Source organism: Saccopteryx bilineata, chromosome 2 (genome assembly GCF_036850765.1).
Source record: "Saccopteryx bilineata isolate mSacBil1 chromosome 2, mSacBil1_pri_phased_curated, whole genome shotgun sequence".
NCBI lineage: Eukaryota > Metazoa > Chordata > Mammalia > Chiroptera > Emballonuridae > Saccopteryx > Saccopteryx bilineata.
This window is the reverse complement of record NC_089491.1, coordinates 177,259,728-177,287,486: the sequence shown is the minus strand read 5'-3', so window position 1 is coordinate 177,287,486 and position 27,759 is coordinate 177,259,728. Positions and strand designations below refer to the sequence as shown.

Below are 27,759 nucleotides of genomic sequence, written 5' to 3'. Positions count from 1 at the left end.
AGACCTGGTTAGGCTTCGCAGCTAGCTCTGGTTATCCGAGAATTGACGAACAAACCGGAACACTTCAGCACCGAGTAGGGAAACGTGAGCTTTGGAGTGTCCTTTTAAGTTGTTGGGAAGGAGGTGTGGCCGAGGAGACTGGGAGGCCGCAGCCCCGCTTAAGGGGAGTGGCCCGAGGGGCGTGGCCGTAGCTTTGGAATGTTGTTGGGTCCTTGCACCGCATAGTAAGGAGGGGCCACGCCCCTTTTCTCTGAGATGGCCAATTGGAACGCTGGAGCAGTTTCAAGTCTCCCCAGTCAGCCTGCTCCCCCTGCCACCCCACCCCCCTCGGGGATTCGCTTTTTCCGTAACGAAACAGCAAAGCTCCGGATGTTCCGCGGCCCCGTCTGCTTAGTAACAGAGAGTTCCGAGGCCTAGAACGGTGCTTCACAACGCGAGGGGCCGGTGGGCCGGGGAGAGGCCGGGTCCAGAGCCCAGGGGCGCGCGGGGGCGGGCACTGCAGCCGCGGGTTGTTTATCTGGAGTACGGAGGGGAGGGGGGAGCCTGGAAACCGCCCTGTGTCCCATTTCCTCCTCTTGTTTTCGCTCCGGATTCTCCATGTTGGACCCAAACTGAGGAGCCCGGAGCTGCCGCGGGAGGATCGGGGCCAGGGGGACCCTGGGGAGCTACTGCCCAGGCCGCCCGCTCTCGGTACAGGCCGTCTCCCTTCCCGGCCTAGGGAGGGAACGAGAGCAGGGATGTGAACAGCTGTGGGAGTTCGAGTCTCGCGAGCAGGAGCCGGAGCGGGCCCCCGCCCAGGCCCCCCAGCCCAGCCCAGCTCGACCCGCTCGCCCGCCTGTCCTCCCGCCCAGCCAGCCCGGGCCCGCGGGATTGTTAGATGGAACACGGCTCCATCATCACCCAGGCGCGGAGGGAAGACACCCTGGTGCTCACCAAGCAAGGTAGGGGCAAACAACTTCCCAAAACTTTGCGTCGCCCCCGATCTGGAAGGGGGCTAACACGGCCCCGAAACGGAGCCTTGGCCCCCAGATCTCCCGACGCTCAGAGCGGGAGATACCGACCCGATCTCCCAGTTTATCCGCCCCCGCGTCCGGGTAGGCACTCAGACCTCCGTAGGGGTTGCGCGGGCCCGGGGCTTCGGGCGCCCGAGGGGGTGGGGCGTCATCTGCGCAGCTGTCACTCCGTCCTGCACCCCCCCCCCCCGATGAAAAGAGACGGGGGTAGCGCTGGAGGTGCGAGTCCACCCGCGTTGATTCTCTCCAGAGTTGGGGGTGGGTCGTCACTTTCCCGCACTACAACGCACGCTGCCCTAGGACAGAGGGGAGAAAGGTGGGGAGTAGGACGGAGGGGTCCCGAGCTGGGATGGGAATCCAGCACTTCCCAGCGTACCTCCACCCCACCCCACCCCACCTCCAGCCCGTGGTCGCCCAAGCAGAGGGTGGTGACGGCGTCCTGCGCGACTTGGGACCAAGTTCACCGCCTGGGGGCGGGCGCCGCCGCGGTGGGGGAGGGGCCGAGCCTAGGCGAATCTGACCTGGCCAGCCGGCGGCCCTGCGCTGGGACTCGGACTTCGGCCGCGCGGGGCTCTCGCACGGCCCCCTCCTGCAGCCTTCGCTGAGCAAACCAGCCCGACCCCGAGGCCCGGCCCGAGCCCCTCCGTGCCCCGGTGCTCTTCCCCGGGGCCGCCTCTGCACATAGAGTCGTGTTTGTTTAGCCCGGGAGCGGTGTCCCTGGTTACATAATTCGCGGGGTGGCATCAGACCCGGCGTGTTTCTGAATCGCGCAGCGAAAAAGTGCGAGTTCTCTGTGGACAGTGACTCGCGACCCCCGCCTTCCTGAGGGTCAGGTGGAGATACGAGGGGGCTTAGTAGGTGGGCCCTCTCTGGGGTGGGCTTGGGGACCAGAGAAAGATGAGGCCGAGGCCTCACCCGGGGCGGGGGAAAGATTGGAACATGAAGGTGGGATTTCTTGAGTTTGGTCATGGAGGCCCTGAAACTCTTCTCCCCTCTGCCACGTTCCTTTCGGGTTTTGAGGAATGTGTCTAAACGAGCGGACAGAATTTCCGCGACGAGTAAGGACTAGCGTCACTTTTCTTGTGGTGTTTTTGGGGGAACTTGCCGCACTAGGACTACCTGGTCCAGAGCTGGGGAGAGTACACTCTTGGGACCAAATTCGGAGTTACTGCCTTTCCCTGGATCCCCTCTCCTCTCCCCCCTCCCAGAACAGGGCGTACAGGGCTAGTGGTGCAGTGGTACACATTAAGGCTTAGAGCCTAGCGGTGGGGGGGCAACCGTGGGGTCTCTGTGTTGCCCTAAATCACCCTGTTTGGTAATATTACTCAGCAGATAACTTACTCGTTGAGTTCACGGCCCCAAGGAGCTCCCCCCCCCCCCCATTTGCCTAGAGGCAGCAAACCTGGGCTGGTGGTGTCAGCCTTTCCCTGATTTTCTCCAGAAGGGGCAGTGTATGCTCCTGTGTCACTCACTGGCCTTAGTTAAATAAGCCTGCCCTGAGGACGAGGACAATTCTGCCCTTCTAGCTGCATCACCAACCAGGCTGTGTGACTCAGGCTACAACTTGACCCCTCTGCTGGTTGCTCAGCTGTGCTGAGGGCAGAAGAGGGGAGACTTTCCGTGCTGATAACTTCACTCCTGACTCTTCACTCTCTTTCCAACTTCACCCCAGGAAAGGACTCCTAGAGCTAGCCAGAGCTGAAGAAATTGGGTGTGGAAGGATTCCAGAGGTGGCAGTGTTGAAGAAGGGGGAAAGGCCCTCTGTGCTTACCCACTCAAGGTCCTCCCTTCCTATAGGGGCCCAGGAGGGGCCTTCTTGGTGAGGGCACAACATTGGGAGTGAGGAAAAACTGGACTGCTGAAGGGGAATCTTAAAAATAAGCTGATGGGCCTGACCTGTGGTGGCACAGTGGATAAAGCGTCGATCTGGAAATGCTGAGGTCGCCGGTTCGAAACCCTGGGCTTGCCTGGTCAAGGCACATATGGGAGTTGATGCTTCCAGCTCCTCCCCCCTTCTCTCTCTCTGTCTTTCTCTCCTCTCTCTCCCTCTCTGTCTCTCTCTCCTCTCTAAAAATGAATAAATAAAATTTAAAAATAAAATAAAAAGTTGAAAAAAAAAATAAGCTGATGGTTCATCCATCAGTGCAAATGGCAGAAAGCAAAGCAGCTGGCTTCTTGACAGTGTTTATTTAGTTGTTGATGCTGGTTGGATTTTCTTGGAGTTAAGTGTTTCATTTTCTTTTTTTGTGTGGCTTGTCCTTCCTTCAGATTTATCTCTGGGGGGATCTGAATTCTTAAGCTAACAGCCATGGGTGTCTCTCTCCTCCATATAATTTGATTGCATTCCAGAGAAAGCATACTTTCTTCCTGGATTGCTTAGGCAACCAGCAAGCCAGCTTTTTGAGTCCTTCATCATTTACAAACAAATCCTGTATCTTAAAAAAAATAGAGAGAAAGGTAGGGAGCAAATGTTTTAATAAGATCCTTTAGGAGTTCCTAGCCCTCTCTCCTCTCCATAGTACCTCATCTCTAGGCCCTCCCTTTGGAAAAAGGAGAGTTTGAGGCAATTTATTAAATCTGTAAGAAAAATGTATTCCTAGTTGGGGTGTTTTTTTAGTTAAGTCGTTGCCATTGCAAGGTTTTTTTGTTTTGTTTTTTGCATTCTCTTCTCAGATTGAAGGCTGGCTGGGTGTGTTGATGATTCAAAGTAATTATAGTAGGGAAAGCAGAAGAAAGTTGCTGAAAGCATTGATGATAAAAGGACCAAAATTGGACCTTCTTCCCAGATGGGTGAAATGGTTTCCTGGTACAGCAAGGACAGGCTTGTGTGTAATTTACAAAGTAAAAAACAGTTAATATCAGTTTGGCCAGAGAATGGCCATTTACTACAGCCCCATGTGAGGGTGTTGCACCATTGCTGGGAGGTTGTACTGTAGGCTTTGGGATTTGGTGGGGAAAGCCAAGGAAACAGCCCCCCCTCCCACTTCCTAGTGGGAAATGAGAGGGTGGAGGCAGCCTCTTCCAGAGCTCAAGGTGACCCACAGTCCCTTTGGGGCAGTCAGGACCTTTGGGACCTTCTTTGTTTTCCGTGAGAACCAGTGTCCCCTCCTTTCACGGAGAGGAGGGTGATGCCCTGTGTTGTCTTCTCAAACGTGCAACTGAACAGGTTCTGGTAGTTGACCATCCCTAAAAATTAAAATGGTGGCAAGTTTTTCTAACTCTTGCCTTTTCCTCATGAGGGAGAAATTCTGCCTTATTCTCCCATGAAAAAGCTCAGATACTTTCACCGTAGTTGTAGATAGCTGGGCCCTTAACTTGAACAGCTTAGGCTGAATCTTCCTGGGGCTTTCTTCCTTTGCTTGCTCTTGTAGGTCCAGTGTGCCTGTTTGTAGCTGGCTCCTCCTACCCGGCTGGGTTCCTCTCCCTCCTTGTCCAGTCTTCAGTCTTAGCGTCTTTGTGGCTGCTGAGGCTGCTCAGTGTCTCCTTTAGAGTTCCCCTTCCCCCTTTCTGGGAGTGGGTAGTGGCCTGTGTGGGGTGACAGGAGCTTGTATTTGCTCAAGGGAGTACTGCTAACTCAGCAATGAAGTTTGAAATGCCTAACATCTTGGGGCAGGGAGTTTGTAGTTTTGCCACTGAGTTTGAGTAACAGGGCTTTCAACTGAGCAGGACTTAGGAATTGCTCTAAAAAACCCTTCCTGGGATGGCAGGAGGGGGTGGTTGTTCCTCTCCTTTCTTTTCAACTATAGAGGTCTTAAAGAAACGGGGTCATCCTCTCTGGGAACTTCTAGATTTCTTGGAATCTTGGACTTTGTTAAAACAGCAAAGGTAAATTGATGCTCCCAGCATTCTCTGGAGAATTTATTAATACAATTGTTCGTAACTAAGTATGGGAAAGAAAGACAATATGTAATCATGCACTTATTTGTCTGTAACTAAGTATGGGAAAAAAAGAATATGTAATTATGCACATATTTATATACAAATATATCCCTTTCTCCTCCTCCTCAACTTTCTTTCTACTAGATTTTAAGTAATTTGGGGTTGTCTATTATTTCCATTTTGGATTGGTGGGGCAGAGGTGAGGCAGAGGCTGCAGTTACAGTGTTCATTGTTACTTGAAAGAATTCTTGCAGGAGCAAAACTGGTTGCTTCAGGCCTGGATGCAAATCCCTGCTTTCATTGTTTACAATGAAACTTGACAGATCACTTTAGTGTTCTTAATGACCTACCTGTAAAATAGGAATATTGATAGCTACTCGTCTGTAATGCTTGGCACTTAGTAGGTGATTGATAACGTTCATATCCTTTTTTTTAACACAGCTAGACCACTGCTTCTCAGTACCTCCACCGTTCCCCCAGGGCACGGTGCTAACAGCACACAGTCATGCAGGTTTATTGTTAAAGACAAGTGGCCAGGGGTCAGAGGGGACACTGATGTGGGAGCATGGACCTTCTGGAAGGATCAGCCTCATGACCTTGTTACACAGACCCCTTCTTTGTGCCAGTATGACTTAGGGTGGGATTTTATCTGCACTTCTGCGAGTAGCATGCCCCTTGGGCTTTTGTAGTTCTGCCTGGCACCTGGCATCTGGAGTGGGAGGAGGCCAGGAAGCCATCACCTCCTGGGAAGAGTCTCTGAAGTGTCAACCTTCAGAGCAATTGCTTGTCCTCTCAGAAATGAACATAATGAAGATTTGAGACAACTGTGTGCTGTGTTCTCTTACTGTCTGCATTTGCTTTGAGAATTAATGAAGCCAGTGAAATTCCAATTTATTTAGAGAATTCTAGTTACAAGAGAAAAATAAATGGGTTTTGAAGAGAAGTAGATGTTCTTAAGCTATGCCTTTACTGCTGTGGTTTTGGGGTACAACATTGAGAAAGCATAAAAATCAGCATAAAACTGCTTTTCATCCTGTCTCAGGCAGGCCAGCTCAGGAAGCATAAAATTAACTCACTTGTCTTAGGGACATGGGATAGGGTGTGGTCCTAACGTGATTCATTCCCTCTTTGTGTGTGTGTGTGTGTGTGTGTGTCAGAGAGAGGGACAGATAGGGACAGACCGACAGGGAGGGAGAGATGAGAAGCATCAGTTCTTCATTGCGGCACCTTAGCTGTTAATTGATTGCTTTGTATATACCTTGACCAGGGGGCTCCAACAGAGCGAGTGACCCCTTGCTCAAGCCAGATCTTGGGCTTCAAACCAGGGACCTTTGGGCCCAAGCCAGCAACCATGGGGTCCATGTCTATGATCCCACACTCAAGGCAGCAGCCCCCATACCCAAGCCGCTGATCACAGGATTTCGAACCTGGGTCCTCTGCGCCCCAGTCCAGTGCTCTATCCACTGCGCTATCACCTGGTCAGGCACTTTCCCTCTTCTGAAATGGAGAAATAGTTCTTAACTAGGATGCAGATGAGCTCATTAACATCCAAATCTTATGAAAGAACTAGTAAAAATCAAAGTGGAGAAGTTGATATAGAACTGGAAGCTTCTCTGTACCAGAGGCTAACTAGCTCAAAGTTACTTTGTCCAGCAAAGAGCCCAGCCCTTCAGGTCTGAGTGGTCTGTGCCTACAGAACGGGGCTCTCCAGCAAGCATGCAAGCCTTCCTCTGGGCAGGAGGGCAAATGTCCTGTTTCAGTTGTCAGCCTGAACCTGATCTCTGAGTGGACCTCCTGACATTTCCTTTCCTTTCTATAGGCATTGCTAACCCTCTCTGGCCCCACATCAGACTTTGTTTTTACTCTCTTTTTATTCTATACCTTCTATATTTCCTGCACTGTTTTCAGGAAACAGATGTGGCCCCAACCCCAGTGAGCACCAAGCAGATTCATGGGAAAGCTCAAATCGTATAACACAGGCCTGCAGAAGCCCCTTCCCAAAATGGTGGATCCCAGCTCTTCTGTTTCCATTGTACAATGGGGCTAGGGCCCTACTTCACAGAAACAGTGACTTGCACAAATAGACAACAGGCTTGGGTCTTTTGACTCAATGATAAAATAGAGCAAGTGCCCCTAGAAAGGAAATCCAGGCCTTGAGGCACAAGTCTTCTGAGGCATGCAGGGACACTGAGTCAGTAAGGTATGGTATGGGAGAGGCCCAGGGGACTCTGGCTGAATCACCCTTTGGTCCTGGAAGGGTTAGTCAGAGACCACTGGCCAACCTTTTAAACATCAGGTCTCAGCCAGGGACACATATCAGATTCTCCTTTGACACTAAAAATACCCCACATGGGCCCTACTGAATCAGCTTGAGCGGGTAGGCCAGGCGTGTGCATGTTCCAGATGCTCCCTGTGATTCTGACAGGTGTCCCTGGAGAAGAGCCAGCTAAGCACAGCAGTATTCCCAACTGCCTATTTAGCCCCGAGCTGGAAGAGTCCCCTGGAGGGATCCAGTTTTGCTATTGGTTAAAGATCCTATGGCTTCTAAAAAAAAAAGATCCTATGGCTTCTAAAGGGAAGTTCTAAAATTTTCTTAGTATGAACGGGCAGAGTAATGATCCTCACCCAGTAATGATCACAGACCATATTTATAGAGCACTCACCATGGGACAGGTACTGTTCCTAGCATTAAATGCCTTCGAGTTGAAGCTTCAGGTGAACTGAAGCCACTTGGTAAGGAACCTTGTAGTGTAGGGCTTCCCAGGAGTGAGCTATGAGGAAACAGAAGGAAGGTTGTGTCTTAGGCAAGACTCCAAAACTGTTTGAGAGGATGAAGTGGGGCAGGAAAGGTGTACCGACTTCTAGCTAGTGCTCTCCAGGTGGGCACACCTGCACTGGTTGGTTGAACCCAGGGGAAGCTGGAGGCTGTGGGAAGAGCAGATCAGTGTCCCTAGAGGTGGGACAGACTCCCTGGCAGGCCTTCCTGGCTGACTCCTTCCAGTCCTCCTGCAGAGGCCAGCCACGAGAGGAAGGAAGGAAGGGAACTGGTTGGCCAACCCCAGTGCGTTTGTTGGTGTGTGTGTGTGAGAGAGAGGGGGGGGGGACTGTGATTGGTTTTGGTGGAGTCCCGGAGAGGCCATTTCCCAGAGTTGGCCCTACAAATACTTCTGTGTGACCTCTGGAAGGAGAAGACATTTCTGTGGTCTCTTTCGATATGTCCATTTTGAGATTGAGACTGTGATAAGGATGTGAAAATACTTTGTACTTAATGACTAGCCGCTGATACTCACTGAGCTACTGAGCATTTACTGAGGCCTAGACACACCCTAAGCTTCTTGTAATTTTCACAGCTCTATGAAATAGATAATATTCGTCTCCCTATTTTACAGATGAAGAAACAGGCCCAAGGCCACACACCTTATATGTGACAGAGCCAGAATTTAAAGCCGAGTCCGTGGTAACTTGTGTAATCACTCTGTTGTTCACTGGTCAGGAGAGATGGTTGTGAGTCCCTTACTTTGTGCCTTTACTCCTCTTTCTCCATCTCACTGTCATGCTTGTATCACCTAGAGCAGGCTTCCATAGCTGGAGGGGAAAGAGTCTCTGGATTCTGGTCTTTCACCAAATTCAGGCGTTCTAGGAATCAGGCAGAGAGCCAAGGCAGGGGCTGAAACTGTCACCCAGAGGGTGATTGTGTCCTCCTTGGAGGGTTTTTCTTAGCCTCCCAACCTCCCACAAGGGCCTGCTCAGCACCTCCTTAAGGGAAGAGAGAGAGGCCCTTTTAAGGGTGGACAGATGTGGTTTCCAGTTAGTGGTGGGATTCAAATTATTTAATAATGGGGTTCTCTGCCCTAATGACCGTTTTAAGTATAAAAACTGATATATCGAAATGTAGTTTATAAGAAAGAGTTATAAAATAATAATGAAAAATATTAAGTAATACGTGACAAAGATATTTCCAATGACAGCGTGTCACCCCCTGGGTGTTTGGCACTTCTTTACGTTATATTTGTTTACTGAAGTAACAAATGCAAGGGAATTAAAATACAGTATTTCATGAAAGGTATAATGAGTTTTATGAAATGAATAAATATTACAAGCATAGTTCTGTCAAATTTTTTTTCCCCTGTGGACGGAATGAACATTACCACAGTGCTTAGCATATGCTGTTGCGCAGATGAACGTTAAAAAAGAGTAAGGTATGTAAATTTGTGATTTCCACATTGGGTGGCTGCCCAATCTGGCGCCCACCTTAGAGAGAACCCTGATCACAAGTGCCATTCTAACAATCGTTTCGCTGAACTAAGCAAAAAGTTAGGTATCGGCTCTGCCAAATCAGTGTAAACCTGCTGAATCCCACTACTGCTTCCAGTCCTCTGTGATGACATCCCTGCTCTACTTGGCTTTGCATGGGGCAAGCCTCCTGCTGAGGCAGGGGCAGGACCCAGCCCTTTGTTTTTTCCTGGATGGTGTCTCAGATCTATCCCTGCTGCTCCTGTAGGCCATCAGATCACTTTCTGACATCCAAGAGCCCCCTGGTGTGGGGCTGGGGGCGGAGCCTGCTGTTAACACATCTGTGAGGAAACGGCTTCTCCATCTCTGGTTGGGACCTGTTGCTTCTTTTGGGAACCTCATGCCCACCCCAGCATGTTTTTGAAGTATGTGAGAGCTGCCCAGGAAGGCGTTTTGGCAATAACTCTTTTAAAGGCTAATTCTTACCCTGTCCTGTGGTGGTACAGTGGTTAGAGCATTGACCTGGAACACAGGGCGCTGGTTTGAAACCCCAGGCTTGCCCAGTCAAGGCACGTAGGAGAAGCAACAACTATGAGTTGATGCTTCCTGCTCCTTCCCCCACCCTTTCTCTCTCTCTTTATCTAAAAGGAATAAAATCTTTTTAAATAAAGGCTGATTCTGAAATTGATGGAGCATCTTGATCACGTTTTAAAAGTCGTCAGGAAACCCCTGCTCTCCAAACTGAGTCCTTCTTGAAGGAAAGTCCTTAAAGTTGAGGCCCTATGTTGAGATCAATGACTAGCTTGCTAAAGGGGACAGGAGAAAGGCAGGAGACAAGGTATACAGTGACCTGTGACACCCCCCCCCCCCCCCCCCCCCCGCTCTTACCCCACAGGTGGCATTAAGGACCTGGGATTGAAAGAAGTTCTCCTTTCTTGGGAAGGAGAGGTGGAGATGCAGGGAAGGAAAACTAATAGACCTAAAGTCCTTGCCGTCCTTGCTCTCTCTCTTTGTGCAAGTGTTTTACCCTGGCTGCAAGTACTGGAATGCAATCCTTTCTTTTTCCCAAAGAAATCCTTTCTGCGGAGAAAAAAAAAAGTCCATGCTTTCAGATTCACAGCTGCTCTTTGGAACTTTGGGAACTGTTGCTGAGCTTGTTGAGGCCCTGCTTGCCTTGTTTTCCAGAAAGAACAGTGTCAGCATTTCGGCATTCTGGAAACTGGTACACCCTCCCCATATTTTCAGGCTTTTCTGTGTGGGGAATGTCCAGGCATATCTCACCCTCTTGTTCCCTGCTGATTCGTCTGCTGGTCCAAGTGCCCTCCCATCCACCTGGCACTTTAGGGCCTGCCCTTAGCCAAGGCACCACTGCCCTTGCTGAAGAACTGGGAGGAATCCTCTCCATGGGGAGCCCCAATCAGATGTGTCTTGGCTGCAGGGCCCAGGCAGCTGGCCAAGAAGGGCCGGAAATGCTCCAAATACTCTCCTTCCTCCAATAGCTAAGGGGAGGAGGCCCCCTCTAAGAGGCCATTTTATAGTGATAACCAGACTAAATCCTTTGCTTTGGGTGTATGGGAGATGGTGGAGAAGAAAGTACTTCTGAGGGATGAACCAAGAAAGCATCCTTCTACATGAATGGGCTTGCTAAAATCCAGTAGCCTGGGGGCTTGCGTTCTGCTGAATCCCAGGCCGATGTATAAGGAGTTCTTTTGCTGGGACATGTGGCTGTATTGTTGGCAACAGTGATATCTGAACCTGACCTTTAGAAGGAGATTAAAAATAGTGTTGTCCTGGCAAAGCCATTCTTTATCTGTGTGTGTACGTGTGTGTGTGCACATGCGTGTGCTCGCACCCCTGTACATGCACTAGCTTCTTAAGAGGCAAAAGCAAAAATGTTCCCATCTGGTGTTTCTTAGAGGCGGTGGTGGTAGACATAAGGGGAGAGGGCATTGTTTATTTATTTATTATTATTATTTTTTACAGAGAGTCAGAGAGGGATAGACAGGGAAAGACAGACAGGAACGGAGAGAGATGAGAAGCATCAATCATCAATTTTTCATTGTGGCACTTTAGTTGTTCATTGATTACTTTTTCATATGTGCCTTGACCGTGGGCCTTCAGCAGACCGAGTAACCCCTTGCTCCAGCCAGCGACCTTGGATCCAAGCTGGTGAGCTTTGCTCAAACGAGATGAGCCCGCGCTCAAGCTGGCGACGTCGGGTCTTGAACATGGGTCCTCTGCATCCCAATTCGGTGCTCTATCCACTGCGCCACTGCCTGATCAGGCAAGGCATTGTTTATTTCAAGTAAATAGCCTCTCACCTGTTTTCCTGTTATTTGCAGAATTCCAGCCCAGGATTTGGAAGCTGGAAAGAAACTTGTAGTGTATTTGGGAGAGAGTATAGGATTTTTTTTTTACTTTTTAAAACCTGCTCATGATCAGAGTTCTTCTGTCACCTTTCATCTTCCTTGTGCTTCAACCACATGTGATGGAAGGAGGGCTCATAATCCTCCTGGAATGAGGTCCACAGTGTTGCCAGGTAGTGGCCATCTCCCCATAGATAATTAAAATGAGCACAATGATTAGCTTTAGCTTGCACAGTGCATTACTGGGCTGATAGTAGGTTTTATCATTTCAGTCAGGAGTGAGGTCTTGCCATTATCCCAACGAATGGATGAGGAAGCTATGGTTGAAAGAGGCTGTGTGGCTGAGTCAGACACTGGCAGAGACCAGACCCCAAACCGGTGACCCTCAGACTGGGGAACACCTTTCAGGTCCCCCTTCTTTCCATACCCTGCCTCAGTAGGAAGCCTTGCAGTAGTGAGCTGGAGGGGTTTCCCTCTTCTCGGTCACCTGCACAGATTCTTCCTAAGCCAGAGCTGCCCTCATTAGCTCTGTGCTCATCCTCTCCAGCATCCAGCCCTAAGCCAGAAGTTTGGAGTCGCGAGAGCAGTTGCACATCGGCACCTGGGCGGAAGAGGAGGGCTGGTGTCCACAAAGCAGGTAGCAAGAAGGACAGAACAGCTGATTTGGGGCTCCATGGCACCCATTAGAATCCTGTCTTTCCTCAGGGAAGTCGTGTACAGGAAAAATCCTCATGGGTGTGTAAATCTTGTGCCCCTCCCCATCATTTGCAGAGGAACAGGGAGATGGCCTGCACCTGGCTGTCCGGGAAACGGTGCTGAATGGTGACTCAAAGGCTCTTTGACAGAAGTTTCAGATCCCACTCTGGTGTGTATTCCTTCACTCTGAAACCTACTGAACAAAGCGGGTCTTGGACCAAAGCTCCTGGCTCCAGCTTCTCCCCCTCTCTGTTCCCCCTTGTCTTCTTGATGTGACAGAGGTAACCACCAGGCAGAGTAGATGCAAGGCTGGTGTGTGGGTGAGGCGAGCCCCAGAATGTAATCCCAGAGCCTTGTACTGTTTTACTCTTTGCACCTTTCATGGCCTGCCCAAGGGCAGCAAAGAAGACTGACTGACCCTTTACTAGCCCAGCTGAGAGAGGAACTGAGCAAACATTCTAAGAGACCTTGGGGTGCCCCTCAACCTCCCAGTTGTTGCAGGCATAAACATCCAAGGTGCCCCTGAGCTGTGGGGGGCCCTAGATTCAAGGAGACCTAGGTTCGAATCCCATTTCTGCTGTCCTCACTACCTGTGTAACCTTAAGCAGTTCACTTCTTCCTGTGCTTCAGTTTCCCTTCTGGAAAATGGGGGGTTGGGGCCTACAGATAGGTTTTTAGTTAGAATTAAAAGAGGTAATGATGTCAAGTGTCTTTAATGCAGGCCTGGCATATCATCGGTGCTAAGTAAACATGACCGAGGCCCAGAAAGACTAGGCAGCTTGCCCCAGGTGCTCAGCTCTTTCAGAGCCCACCTTTTCTCACAAACTGGCACCTTTTCTGCATCGAACTCTTCTTGGCTATTGCAAACCATTGCAGACTTCCACAGGTCCTGGCTCTGTAGAAGTGACAGGTTGTGGAGGCCCCTGGAATCATTCGCCCAGCCAGTCAAAGTTTTGAGCACCCAAGCTGGAGGCCTCAGCCATTGTAGGCCCAATCAGGAGACAGCCATGTTGGGGGAAGGCTGAAGAAACCCTGATGGATTCTTTTTTTGTTTTGTTTTTGGTTTTTTTTTTTTGGTATTTCCAAAGTTGGAAACAGGGAGGCAGTCAGACAGACTCCTGCATGCGCCCGACCGGGATCCACCCGGCACGCCCACCAGGGGGCGATGCTCTACCCATCTGGGGCATAGCTCTGCCGCAATCAGAGCCATTCTAGCGCTTGAGGCAGAGGCCACAGCCATCCTCAGCACCTGGGCAAACTTTGCTCCAATGGAGCCTTGGCTGCAGGAGGGGAAGAGAGAGACAGAGAGGAAGAAGAGGGGGAGGGGTGGAGAAGCAGATGGGCGCTTCTCCTGTGTGCCCTGGCCAGGAATCGAACCCGGGACTCCCGCACGCCAGGCCAACGCTCTACCACTAAGCCAACCGGCCAGGGCCCCTGATGGATTCTTAATGGCAGTGTGTGTAAAGGTAGGGAGAACAGACAGCCTGCCTGGATGGAAGAGGAATGAAGGAAGTGGGGCCCCAGCAGGGGGAAGGGTAAGTGAATCTGAGGTATTAGCTTGCTGCTATGGATCCTGGATACTCTCCCCCAGCACAATAGCTCTGTGCTCTGCTCTGAATGCCTATCCCTGAGGTCAAGGCATTTGTGGGCTCTGAGGCCCAGGGTCTGCCTAGCCTCATTGTCTTTTTGAGAAGACCATCACCCCCTACAGAGCCCAAACCAAACTGAATGACCCTCAGCGGCAGCCCACCAAGCTCCCTAAGACTGAAGCACTCCTGCCTGTTGGGCCTTCTGCATTGGACACCAGCGTGGCCTCTCTGTGGCCCCAGCCAGCTGCCCCTTTCACCTCCTTGCCTCTCAACATTACTCAGCCTTCACAGCATCTGTCACTGAGATACTGAGTGAGTTCTTGATGTCCTCTCTTCAGGAAAGGCTTGGGCTATGTGGCCTTTTAAGGAAGCCTCAGTGCCCAGGTTAAGCCTGTGTTTGTGGTTCTGCATGTAGAAACCATAAACCAAAGTAAAAGCAATCGTTCAGTTTTGGTCTTGGAGCTTTGTGTCAGTGTCTGCTGAGTCCCTGGACTTGGAATTGAATGTGGGTCATACAAACAGATGGAGAAGCTGTCTTTTCCCTCTGGTTTCTGCATAGATTATAAATAGGTAAAATTGAAGAAACCTTTCATCTTGCTGTCTTTAAGTACTGGGCTCTGCTCTGAAGTTTGTCTCCTTGATACATGGGCCATGAGGGGAGGTCCTCAATATACTTTCTTCCGCCAAGTTTTTAGGGTAATTGCCGGAGAGGCCTGATCATCTTCTAAAAGGTTTTCAATGGTCAGTCCAGTTTCAAGGGATCTGGCCTAACCAAAGGAGGGGGGAGAGAGAGCGCGAGCTTTGAGGGACCCACTGACCAACGAGAGGCACCCTCCATAGACCTGCAGGAATCCTTCCACCTTTCTTTTGGGACAGGGCTCATTTGGTGGTCGCGGGGCCCTCCCCCACTGCCACTTGACTCATTTACTCTTCGGTGGCCATTTCCTTACCTTTGGTCCTGGAGAACAGCAGAGTTTGGTTTTCTCCTCTCCTCTCCAGGGCAGGCAGCCCAATAACTGGGTGTTAAAGGAGCTCTTCCATCACCACATCTGCTAAGTCCATCTTGGTGATGCGGTGCATGCTGTGAGGGAGGAGCTTCTGGGTGCCCCCCTCCATCACATTGCTTTCCCCCTCCCTTACAAAGAACAACACGGGAAAGTTGTCTTAAGTGCCACATCCATTTGCCTTTTTTCCTCCAAAAAGACACTGGCATTTCCAGCATCTATTTTCCTGCACAGTAGTTTACCCTGTGCTCTAAAGTGGAATGAATTAGTTTTAATCCTTAGTCCCATCTCCCACACAGGCCTGGGGAGAGGAGACCTGTGGCTGAAGACCATCCTGGCAGTGGTCGTGTGGCGCCACCTCCTGGCCACAGTATTCATAGTGTCTTCCAATTCTTGCTCACAGTTGCAAAAATAGTTCATCTGAAAACCAAAAGGAATTTGAAAAAGATGTTACGTTTTGAAGTAATTTCTGGCTCATCCTTTGCCCATAGCTTTTTGTATCATCTTGGCCTGAATGGGCTGCCTTTCCAAGCCTCTATTATAAAATGGTTTTATATTGCCCTGGCTGGATAACTCGGTTGTTTGGAGCCTCATCCTGGAGCATGGAGGTTGCTGGTTTGATTCTCCGGTCAGGGTACATACAGGAGCAGCCCAGTGTTCCTGTCCCTTTCTCCCTGCTTCTCTCTCTCAAAAAAAGGGGGGAGGGGCTTTGTGTTTCCAAAGCCCTAATTACCAAAGCAGGACTAAGCTGCCGTCCAGAAGCAGGGACATCAGGCCAGAATCCTACACTGGATATGTGTGTCTCAAGGGGTTAAGCTGCCTCTGATTTAAGATTAGGGGAGGGGAGTATTCAGAAAAGTGTCTGGAGCCTGACCTGTGGTGGTGCAGTGGATAAAGCGTCGACCTAGAAATGCTGAGGTCGCCGGTTCAAAACCCTGGGCTTGCCTGGTCAAGGCACATATGGGAGTTGATGCTTCCTGCTCCTCCCCCCTTCTCTCTCTCTTCTTCCTAAAATGAATAAAAAATAAATAAAAAGAAAAAGAAAAGTGGCTGGAGTGTGGGAGGAGACAAGGTTATGAAAAAAGTATTATCTTCCTTGGGGCTGCAGCCTTCTGTTCTTTAGTTGGCTTTATCTAGTCTGGCCTTGATTCTGCTGCCTCTGACCCTGAACAGAACTACCACACCACTAACTTGAAGGGAAGGGGCTTAGGTTACGCTCTTATCTAGAATGGGTAGTCTTGTGGGAATGGGTGTTAGGGAAGATTTGAGTCTTTGTGAATTAATTTTGAGAGTACCCTCAGTGTGCTGCTATTAGAACAGGATGGCAGGCCCTGGCCCCGGTTGGCTCAGTGGTAGAGCGTCGGCCTGGCGTGCAGAAGTCCCGGGTTCGATTCCCGGCCAGGGCACATAGGAGGAGCGCCCATCTGCTTCTCCACCTCTCCCCCTCTCCTTCCTCTCTGTCTCTCTCTTCCCCTCCCGCAGCCGAGGCTCCATTGGAGCAAAGGATGGCCCGGGCGCTGGGGATGGCTCCTTGGCCTCTGCCCCAGGCGCTACGGTGGCTCTGGTCGCGACAGAGCGACGCCCCGGATGAGCAGAGCATCGCCCCCTGGTGGGCGTGCCGGGTGGATCCCGGTCGGGCGCATGTGGGAGTCTGTCTGACTGTCTCCCCGTTTCCAGCTTAAGTACAAAAAAAAAAAAAGAACAGGATGGCAGCTGCTTTCTATGCCTGGTATCATCTTTAAGTGTTCTCCTCTAAAACAAAGAGCACATTTTCTGCAGCTCACTTCCCAAACCAGAAAGTGGAGATTCCTGCGCCTTTTTTTTTTTTTTTTTTTTTGTATTTTTCTGAAGTGAGAAGCAGGGAGGCAGAGAGACAGACTCCCACGTCGCCCTACCAGGATCCACCCGGCATGCTCACTAGGGGGCAATGCTCTGCCCATCTGGGCCTTTGCTCATATGCAACCTGAGCCATTCTAGTACCTGAGGTGGAGGCCATGGAGCCATCCTCAGCACCCGGGCCAACTTTGCTCCAATGGAGCCTTGGCTGCAGGAGGGGAAGAGAGAGACAGAGAGAAGGGAGAGGGGGAAGGGTAGAGAAGCAGATGGGCGTTTCTCCTGTGTGCCCTGACCGGGAATCGAACCCAGGACTTCCACACACTGGGCCGATGCTCTACCACTGAGCCAATTGGCCAGGGTCCTACCCTATTTTGTTCTAGAGAAAAGATGTTGGTGTAAATGTACATTCAGTGTTGACTATATTGGTCCTTGGCTAAGCACATGTGTACCCTGGTGGAACTTATAAACTAGAGAGTGGATCTAGCACCAGGGTTGGGGGGAGGTACTTGTAGATAGAGATGCTCTGTAGTTAATGCTTTGCTGTTATTCCTTCTGTTCTAGGCCTGGTCTCCAAGTCCTCTCCCAAAAAGCCACGTGGACGTAACATCTTCAAGGCCCTTTTCTGCTGTTTTCGCGCCCAGCATGTTGGCCAGTCAAGCCCCTCCACAGAGCTCTCCACATACAAGGAAGAAGCCAATACCATTGCTAAGGTGGCTGGGTCTGGGTGGTGTGATGCCAGGAAGGAGGGCTGCTAGTGGAGGTCCATACAGCAGCCCTGCCTGACGTCATGAAAATCTCTGGCTCAGAAGAGACCTTTCCTCTGGGCCCCATAGTTTTTCATCTTTCTGTTGCTTCCCATTTATGGTACGGCTCACCCAGTGTCCCTGTCATTTCTGAGGGCCCCTGCAGTCCAGATCCTTCCAGGCTCCAGGTACTGTGCAAGGTGCTTTGCACATACTTGTCTCATGTGATCCATATAGGAGCCCTGCAATGAGATCCACAGGATTCCCACTTACAGATATGGAAACTGAGACCCAGAGGTTTTCTGTAGCCCCTAAAGAGCTAATGGTTAATAAATAGTAGTGTTGGGGTTCCAACTCCTAGTTATGGCTATAAGTCCTCTGTTTGTTTTTTTACTATACAAAGCTACCTTCCAAGTTACTTGACTTTCAGGGAACCAAGGAATTGAAATTTTTCTTCTACATTCTTTATAACCCCTTCCAGCACTCTCACCTGTACCTGTGAGAGACATTTGGAATGTATGGGTATCTTCATTTGTCACAATGACCAGTAAATATGTCTGGCATTTCAAGGGTAGGGGAGCTTTGACCAAAACTTCTTCTGCCCCCATTGCCATTGGTACTTCTCGAAACACCAGGACCTAGTTGTCCGTCCTGTCTCTCAAAACCAGGCTAATGACATGCACTTCAATGAAAGATCACACTTCATTATTCACGGTATTATTAAGCAATTGATTTTTACAAAGAGTTCATAATGTGGAAAACTGTTGAGTTGCAACATTAAGTGGATAAGCAGAATGCAAAGTTATATATTATGGGGAAAAGAGACTGCTGAAACACATTTGAAGGAAATACACTAATATGCCAAATTAAGTGTTTCTAAGTGCTAGGATTTAAATTTTTCTTCAATATTTCCATTAAGAACACACTACATTTTACAACTATGACATCTTTATTATTAGCAAAAGGTAGGAAAAGCCATTCTGATCTTTCACTCTACCTCAGTCTCCATTTTGGAATCCATAGTGTGGGTTCATATTGGCTTACTTCTGTTTTCTAGAGACTCACTTACCCCTACTTAAGCCCCTCCCCCCAAGGAGGGTCTAATACATGGTCTCAGAGAGAAGCCTGGGTTCCAGGACTAAGCAAGAGGCTAAACCACCATAGTGAGAGATTCTGATTTTGGTTCTGACTCTGTCCTTGCATCAGTCACTTGAGTTCCGTGTTCCTCACTTTGTCCAGTTGAGAAGCAGTGGCAGCTAAGGGCAGGGACTCTGTCTTCACCTTCATCAAGCCTCATGTGGAAAGGATGTCCCGGCCTTTCCGGCCCAGCTCTTTAAACAAGTCGATTTTGTCCTTTGTCAGTACTGCCAGGGGGCTGGGGTCTCAGGGAGAAAATGACTCCAGGCCTGAGACCAGCAGTGGGCTGTAAGTGGGTTGGGGAAGGCGCTTATAGGTTGGCATTTGACCGCCTCCTTTTTTCCCACAGTCTGATCTGCTCCAGTGTCTCCAGTACCAGTTCTATCAGGTATGTGAATCCGACCTGGTGTGTTCTAAAGCCCACAACCTCAGGATCTCTGCCGACCCTTTGGGGTAGTGCCCTTGTTCTTCTGTGTCCAACTGTCCCTCTCCTCATCCTAGGAAACCACTTGTTCCACATATTTGCTGAGGGCTCATTATGGATAGGGCAGTAGATTTCTGGGGGATAGCTGGTGTCCACCCCACACCAGCCCTGGCCTATAGCACCAGTGTCCAGGTACTTCATTTCATTAGTCCAATGAAGTACTGAAGGAGGGAGGCTGAAGCCAAGGAGCCAACTTTGTCTCTTCTTTCTCTACCTCTTGGCGTGCAAGTGGCACCTCTCCTGGATTGAAGTTACGGGTCTTTCGTCTCCTCACTGAACCCAGCTCTTCCCAGAGTTCTGCTGAGGGGAACAACTGGGCTTTCTTGGTGGCAGATCTCAGCAGCCTGGCTCTGGTTTTAGATCCCAGGGACCTGTCTGCTCCCAGAGGTGACAGAAGAAGATCAAGGAAGAATCTGCGTGGTCATTGACCTGGATGAAACCCTTGTGCATAGCTCTTTTAAGGTAATTTGACACCTGGAATCCTTCCTACACCCATCTTGGGCTCTCTCGTGAACCTGGCTATGGTTGCCTAAAGTTGATAGAAGAGTAATTAGGATGGAACAGCTGGGCCTCTAACATTTTGGCCACACTGGCATCACAGATATCTGGAGACTTCACCAAACAGTGTTGAGTAGGAACCCCTATTCCCTCCAGTCACTGCCAACAGGCCACGACTGCCCCTAGGCACACAGCACAGAATGCCGCCAGGGTTGTATGTGGGGCAGGCCTAAAAGGGGGGTTGAATCAGCCTTGGACCTTGCCCTGCTTTTTCTGTTAACTCCAGAAGGCCCTGAAATGCTCAACTCAGGCAGAGTTTGGCTGGGGGGTAGGTAAGTAGGAATGCCAGAGGAGACACTGCATCCTGTGCTGGGTGAGATAGGCAGGGGAGTGGGCTGGCAGGGGAGCTTTCTGGAGTTTCTTAAAATCTTTCCCTCCTGCCTGACCAGGCGGTGGCGCAGTGGATAGAACGTCGGACTGGGACACAGAGGACCCAGGTTCGAAACCCCGAGGTCACCGGCTTGAGCACAGGCTCATCCGGCTTGAGTCCAAGGTCGCTAGCTTGAACAAGGGGTCACTCACTGTGCCGGAAGCCCCAGGTCAACACACATATGATAAAGTAATCAATGAACAACTAAGATGCCGCAATGAATTGATGCTTCTCATCTCCCAGCATATCTGTCCCTATCTCCCTCTCTCCCTCCTTCCCTCCCTCTCTCCGTCTCTCTCAATCACTTAAAAAAAAAAAATCTATTTCTCCCCACCCCTCCCAGGTGACAGTGCAGTGGCTGTGGCAGAGGCTTCTCGTCTCCTTGCTACACACTGACATCATTAACTTTTCTTCTTTCCAGCCAATCAACAATGCTGACTTCATAGTGCCTGTAGAGATTGATGGGACCACGCACCAGGTAAACTGCCAACCAGGCCACACCCAGCCCACAAGTTCAGGGTTCTCTATGCTTCTCAGGACTTGTGTTCCATCAATTGATCCCTTTCTATAACTTTGTTCTCTCCCCTTTTTTTGGTACCTTCTTTTTTTTAAGATTTTATTCATTATAGAGAGGGGGGAGAGGGAGAGAGAGAGAGAGAAGGAGGGAGGATCAGGAAGCTTCAACTCCCATATGTGCCTTGACCAGGCAAGCCAGGGTTTTGAACCGGCAACCTCAGCGTTTCCAGGTTGACGCTTTATCCACTGAGCCACCACAGGTCAGGCTTATTGGTACCTTTCATACCCCTTCACACTCAAGGCTGCCTCATCTTTTAAAAGTAATAATAATAATAATTCAGCCTGACCAGGCAGTGGTGCAGTGGATAGAGGATCAGCCTAGGACACTGAAGACCTAGATTCAAAACCCCAAAGTCACTGGCTTGAGCAAAGGGTCACTGGCTTGGCTAGAGCCCCCTGGTCAAGGCACATATGAGAAGCAATCAATGAACAACTAAGGTTCCACAACTATGAGTAGATGCTTCTCATCTCTCTCCTTTCCTGTCTCTTTCTCATTAAAAAAAATTTTTTTTCAGCCCCTTATCCCCTACTAGCTCTCACCTATTTTCTCTACAGCCAAGCTGTTTGAAATTGTTATTTAACCATAGTGATAGCTATAATTTATTGATCACCACCTCTTCTCCCAGTGTGACCAGCACCATTGTATAATTTATTACATTTTCTCTTACCCTGAGTAGTTGGTCTTCTGCCTGTTCTGGGCAAGGAAGCCAGTACTAGCTGTTTTCTCTCTTCCCCATGCCCACCCTCTCACCTAGCTAGGGAATTCCTTCCTTCCCAGCCAGGCATCTCCTCTGTGAAGCTTTCTCCAACTCCCCTCAGGCTCCTACAATGGATTCTTCCCCAGTGAGTACTCAGTACACGTCTGTCAGAGTAAATAAGATCGGACTCCGGCCTGCATGAGCTGCTTGGCCCAGGGTTAAGGATCTTGAGGTATTGATAGTGGAAGACCATGTACTGAAAATGCTTGCCCAGAAGGCCTGACTGCGAGCCTGAGAGTCAGGGACCATCAGGAACAATGCCCTGGTGGCCCTGTTATTTGCCTGCGTGGTCTGGTTCAATAGTAGAGTTACTACAGAGGGATGGGGCTTTGTGGGTTGTAGTTGCTCTCCTGTATCCATCAGAGGTTTTCTTCACCAGCACCACCCTCTCCCAGAGGACCTCTGCCAAGCCCAGCGGCAGCCCCTGCTCAGAGCCAGACTTAGCCCTTGAACTACCCGGCCTCTGCCCAGCAGCCCTGCTGTCTAGTTGAGGGCTGTAGAGATGTACTAACCACAGATGAGCGTGGCTACATGCAGAAGGCAAATTTTCAGCAGAGTGGTGACGGGATGCTGAGCTAGATGAAGAGCCAGGAAGAGGGAGGAACTTGCTGAGGGTTGAAGAAATAGTAAACAGTGGGGCCAGTTGTGGTGACCTGGAACAGAGAATTTCTGCTACAGAGCTAAGGTGGAGGTGGTAGCCAAGTCAGACCACCTTAAGGAGGGAGAGTCATGCCAGGGACATGCTCTCCAGGAGGAAGTAACGTAGGTAAAAGGGGCTTGGAAGGAATGTTTCTGGTAGTACCTGTGTAGGCGGGGTGAGAGGGGACCAGCTGAAGGCAAGGAAGCAACAGCATGCAGACCGATGAGAACATGCAGCCGATGGATGTTTTAGGCCACAGTGTGCAGGTTCATGAAAGGCAGGCACAAGTGTCAGGGTGTTGGGCAGGAGCAAACACAAATGGATGGGGGCACTAGAGCCAGACACCGCAGTCTGTCTGCCCTCATTGAGTGGGAAAGTCACTCCTCCGTGGTGTGTTTCAGAGAAGCTGTGTGAGGGCATGAGCTTTCAGAGAGGACCTGCGACCTTGCCTGATGATGACCTGGACAGACTTTCCTGCCAGAGCCAAGGATAGGAAGTTCCCACAGAAGCTGTGGCTGGATTCAAGTAATCCAGGATAGGCTGTTTCCGTCTGTGAGGCCTATTCTTGATTACTTGTTTCTGGAGGCAGCTGATAGTTCGCCACCGGAAGCAGTTGGCTCCCAGGACATAGGTGCATGTGTTTCTTCCTGAGCTGGGTCAAGGCTGAGACCACCGAGCCAGCAGAAGCTTGGTGAGAGGCGATGCTAGTGCGCTGGTCTGTGGGCAGAAGGCTTCCAGCCGAGCAGTCCCAGAGGCTGAGCTGTGGGAGTTTGGACAGAGTAAGGTCTGAAACTTTTTGCTGCTTTTTGTGTACATGGTGACAATGACCGATGCTTTGAAGCTGCACCCTCACAGAGGTGCCTCCAAGAAGCCTCTCTGCTTTTCCTCAGGTGTATGTGCTTAAGAGGCCTTATGTGGATGAGTTCCTGAGACGGATGGGTGAACTCTTCGAATGTGTTCTCTTCACTGCCAGCCTGGCCAAGGTATCTGGGGCAGGAGGGGAGAAGAGAACTGGGAGCCGGTGTGGCAGCTACGGGTGGTCAGCATCCCCTCATTGTCCCCAGATTGACACTGGGGAACAAGGATGACATCCAAACAAAAGCATCTTCTCTTCTCCCAGTATGCTGACCCTGTGACGGATCTGCTGGACAGGTGTGGGGTGTTCCGGGCCCGCCTGTTCCGGGAGTCCTGTGTATTCCACCAGGGCTGCTATGTCAAGGACCTCAGCCGCCTGGGAAGGGACCTGAGGAAAACCCTCATCCTGGACAACTCACCTGCTTCTTACATCTTCCATCCAGAGAATGCAGTGAGTGGCCTGGTCATGCTCACACTGCAGGGGCCTGCACTAGGTGGAGGAGGAAGTTGGTGGGGGACCCCCAGACTTTACCAGAAGAGCACTCCACTCCAGGTTGACCCAGCCAGCCTGCAGGGGCTCCAGCATCAGGGAGGGGAAAACTGGCATTTGGGAGATTTATACTGTCTTTTTGCTGCCCCAGGTGCCCGTGCAGTCTTGGTTTGATGACATGGCAGACACCGAGTTGCTGAACCTGATCCCAGTCTTTGAGGAGCTGAGTGGAGCAGAGGATGTCTACACCAGCCTTGGGCAGTTGCGGGCCCCTTAGCCTTCTCTGTTTCCAAGCAACAGCCATCCCAGTAGTGGACTCTCCTACCCTGTGCCTTTATAATCAGCTGGACAGACAGAGTGGAAGCTGGAGCATCTCGCCAAATGGGCCTTGGAAATAGAAGTGATGGGAAAGAACCTTAGGACAGGGCAGCTGCTGAGGGCAGATGTCAGACCAATGATACCCCAAGCTGCCTACACCCTGAGTTGGGTTTCTGAGATGAGAGAGAGAGAGAGAGAGAGAGAGAGAGAGAGAGAGTGTGTGTGTGTGTGTGTGTGTGTTGCCTTGAACTGTGTTCAAGGATATGTGTTTCAGGTTGGGGAAGAAGCTGAAAAATCAAGACTCTACCCAAATTAGTTCGTCTCCTTTCCAGTCACCCTGAGAGCCTCGGAGCTCTATAGGGATGAAGACTCTTCAATGCTTCATTGCCAAACCCATGGCCTTTCCTCGGTGTTGTAAGGCTTGTGCCAAGGAGAAAGGGTGGATCAGAGGAGGCCTTTGGATGCCTTTGGGTGCCCCAAGCACACTCCTTTCTGAAACCTTTCTCCAGCCAGCTGCTGCAGATAGACAATTCTGGAAGATAAAAACTTGTTTCTAGAACTGGTAGTCCCATCTAGTCCTGCAGCCCAAGGCTGCACGTGCCTCCAGCCGAGTGCCTGGCGTGGGCCCTTTCTGTGTCTCTGCAAGGCGTGGGCCCCAGGCTTGCCTCCCTTACTGCCTAGCCGTAGTCTCGAGGGAAGTCTTCTCCCTGCTGTAGAAGAGGGCATATAACTGATTTCCCTTCTTTTAACTGTTTTAAACATCGAGTGTTGGGCCTGTTTTATTTCTGATGAAGCTTCAGTCCTAGGCTCAAGGTGAATGTGGATGGTACTGGCAGTGCAGCGAAGAGGAAAACCCCAAAAGCATGAGTGTGTGTGTCCCCTTGCTTGTATGTGGATCAGCTGAGCTTGGGACTGTCCTAAAGTCTGCTCTTCAGGGATTCTCTGCTGGTGCTGGTGCGAGGACTTTGTTCCAAAGTTCGGGAAGGGCACTCCCTATCCGCCTTCCCTATTTCTTGGGCAGGGTTCATTCCCGTTGTGTCTTCACCTGGGCCTGTCCTGTGCCAAGCTCACTGGTCCATCTTCATCCTTCCTGGCTGTTGCTTTTTCTCTCCAGGGCCTCAGAGGCACGCCTCCTTTTCCTGGGCTCGGGGGGTGGATGTTCTTACCATTACTTGACCAGCCTAACACACATGTTCCTGTTTCTGGTAACAGGTATGAGCCCTGAGCATACCTGCCCTTTTTTGGGTCTCTTGCTTTCAAAGTTTCTCAACAGTGAATGTTTTAAAAAGAATAAAAAAATAGAAGTTTCCCTAGGATGGAAAAGGGGACGTGCTGCTGTAATTGGGAGCACAAGGGGCCCCCAAAATGGGGTCCCATTTCAGTATCACTGCCTTAAATTGTGGCCTCCCCCAGGATTGGGTAGGTTCTCTCCCATAAAGCGGGAGGGAGTCCCTACCCCTTTCTACTTTCCCTGGAGGTGGGTGTTAACAAGCACTTGTACATTGTTTCAGGTGTGAGCACACTGACTGGGATTCATCCCCTTATCCTTTTTAATTTACGCACACTAGGTGCAGCCTGAGGAACTAGACAGTTTGGAGAAAGCCGGGTGGGGGACAGCAGCTTGGTGTTCTGACTGATAGCTGGCTGATGAGTGTCTTTCTCTAACATTATGTTGCCAACTCCCTACCTTGTCCAAGGTTGTAAGGCCTTGTGTTTCCCTTTGGTGCCACAGAAGTGGAACACAGTCCCAAATCCCATGTGGTCATTTCCCCAAGCATCACTCGCTGGTTCCCAGGGGGTCCTCCTGCAGGTAGGGGAAGAGGGCTCTGGTGCTAGCCAGGAAGGTGCTAGCTCCTGAAGGAAAAGGGAGCTTCTGATTCTAAGGTCCGGGTCTAGGCTTCCATCCTAATATTGCAGAAGTAGCCTCTCTCTCAAGGCCCACCCTAGGGTTAGTTTAGCCCAGTTGCTATCTGGGCCCAGCCAAGCCTTTCTGACTAAATAAGCAATAAGAGGCTCTATGCTGATCCTAGGACCCTTGCTGCCCTCCTTTGGGTCTCCATGTTACTCCAGGTAAAGGAAGAACCAGGCTTGTGCAAGTGTGACTCATGACAAGCCCAGGATAGTGTGGTGGGAGTGTCCCTACGTCTTCTGCATGAAGCCCCTGCTCTCTAGGCCTCATTCCCATCAGAACTCTGCCCTGCCACCTGAAGTTCCTCAGTAGACGAGCCATTGCCACTTCCCCAGAGAAGCAGCGAGGCCAGATCTAAACAGTTCATCCGTGTGGACCAGAGCCAGGCTCATTTCTGTCTGGTTTCCCATTTCACAGTCATTCGGGGCCAGTGAAGATGGCTCCTGAGAGGAATCAGGCCAGACTCAACTTTGAAGGAGGGGAAGATTGGAAGGGAGCCAGTTCACTCAGGATCTAGTTTAGGGCTTCCCACCAGCCTTTTCTGTTTGAGGCTGGTCTTTGGGAGGCAATCAGCCATCATGCCTGGTCAGCACCAATTCAAGCCATGCCAGGAATCCGCCCCCCGCCAGGTTCAGTTCTTTAATGTGCCTCTTCAGGGACAGTGTGTCTCTCTGATTGGGCTTCTAAATCAAAAGCCTGATGTTCGTGTCCCTCTTATAGGGGGAAGTTTTGGACACAGGACCAGTTTGGGAAGGGTCAGGTAAGAGTTTTCACTCTGCACATTGTAGAGGGATACTCTATAGGCCCATGGGTCCCTTACTATATACAGAGATTGAGTAAATTTGCCTTCAGTTAACCTGGGACCTTCTGTTTAGTTCCCTCCTACCTCCCAAAGATTTTGACCATTTTGTAAGTATATAAACTCACCTCTGTTAACAGTGGCCCAAAAGTTTTTTTGTGCTGAAAAGTATGGGAATCTAGAGGCATCCATTCCCTGGGAAGTGGATGCCCTTCTATTTTGCTACCCCTACCGTTCCTGAGGCCTCACTCAGTAGGGCAGCCCCCTTGTAAGTCTGTCCTGCATCCCATGTCCAGCCACGCCAAGTGTCTGAGGAAGGTAAGCATGTTTTCCCCTTTAAGTCTTCAGTTGGTTACTTTATCACTTTGTCCCTCGGTCACTTTGTAAAATGGTTTAGTGCCCCCCCTCCTTTTTTTTTTAACAGCAAATATTTGCATTTAAGCAGGGAAGGTCTGGCCTGCTACCCCGTTCCTTTCATGTAGGGCCTGCTCCTGGCGCAGACCCTCCTTCGGGCCCCATAGTATCTTTGCTTGTAGTCACCCGAAGTTTGACAAGCTCCATGTCAGTACCACTTGCCCCCTTCAAGATGCCATTTGGAGGATAGGAGATCTGCTTCCCACTGTGACTGGGCTGTGGGATTCTGACTACCTTGCTTACAGATTCATGGTTTGATCAATTTGTTATATTCAAAAACTTGAAATGTAAGACGCCATTAAGTGTCTGTTTATATTTTTGGAATATTTGTATTACAGTTAATAAAAGGAGGTTTAAAAAACCCACCCAGGAATGGGCACTGCCTCTGATCCTGTTTATTTGGGCACTTACTGGGCACACCCTTCACTCCTTGCATTCCCTTCTAGTGTGAGAGCTGCGATGCTGGGGCCTGGAGGCCAGCTGCACTCAGCACTGGACTTTCACTCATGGTTACAGAAGTCGGGCTACATTAGCTCCCCCGGGCCCCCAACGGAACCAACTCCATTGCCATCCAGGTGCTTGATAAGCATATGCTTAGTGTCCTATTATCAGGATGAACCAGCAGCCCCAAGGACTTGAAGTCTTCATTCTTTTGCACCCCTTACAGATGTTCCCAAACCAGGATCCCTTCAATTGGGAGCCCAGGATGGTCCCTGGCACATAGTAGGCACTCAAATACTGGATTGGTGTATGACCCTAAAGAGCAAACAGAATGAGGTAATAACACACTCCTGGTCCCACGCCTAAACTTCCCCCTCCCTGAGAATTGCCCGGAAGCTTCTTAGGCGCTTGCCAGCCTGGACATCCAGGCCTTCAGCATAATGCACCCGTATCTACAATATAGCAAATTTCATATCCTCCCACTCTTTCCTGCATTATTGATGGGCTATGTACTTTTTAAAAATCAATTAGATCAGGATGTGGAGCTGGAGTTAAAAAAACAAAAAGCCTTTAAAAGTCTGCTCTTGTTTTTGCTGTTTTGAATAGGAACAGAAAGCTTTCCCTCAGGTTTGAGTAAGTCAAGCCCAGGCT

At 50.3% G+C, this 27,759-nt stretch overlaps 1 protein-coding gene across 1 annotated transcript; it reads left to right on the top strand.

Moving 5' to 3' along the window:
* Positions 1 to 370: 370 nt before the first annotated feature.
* Positions 371 to 27,046, top strand: CTDSP2 (CTD small phosphatase 2). The gene is made up of 8 exons (XM_066258851.1): positions 371 to 941; positions 17,178 to 17,326; positions 18,846 to 18,884; positions 19,341 to 19,442; positions 20,330 to 20,386; positions 22,773 to 22,865; positions 23,003 to 23,188; positions 23,379 to 27,046. Exons 1-8 carry the CDS (start codon positions 878 to 880, stop codon positions 23,502 to 23,504), a joined length of 816 nt encoding a protein of 271 aa, XP_066114948.1. The 5' UTR covers positions 371 to 877; the 3' UTR covers positions 23,505 to 27,046.
* Positions 27,047 to 27,759: the final 713 nt, after the last annotated feature.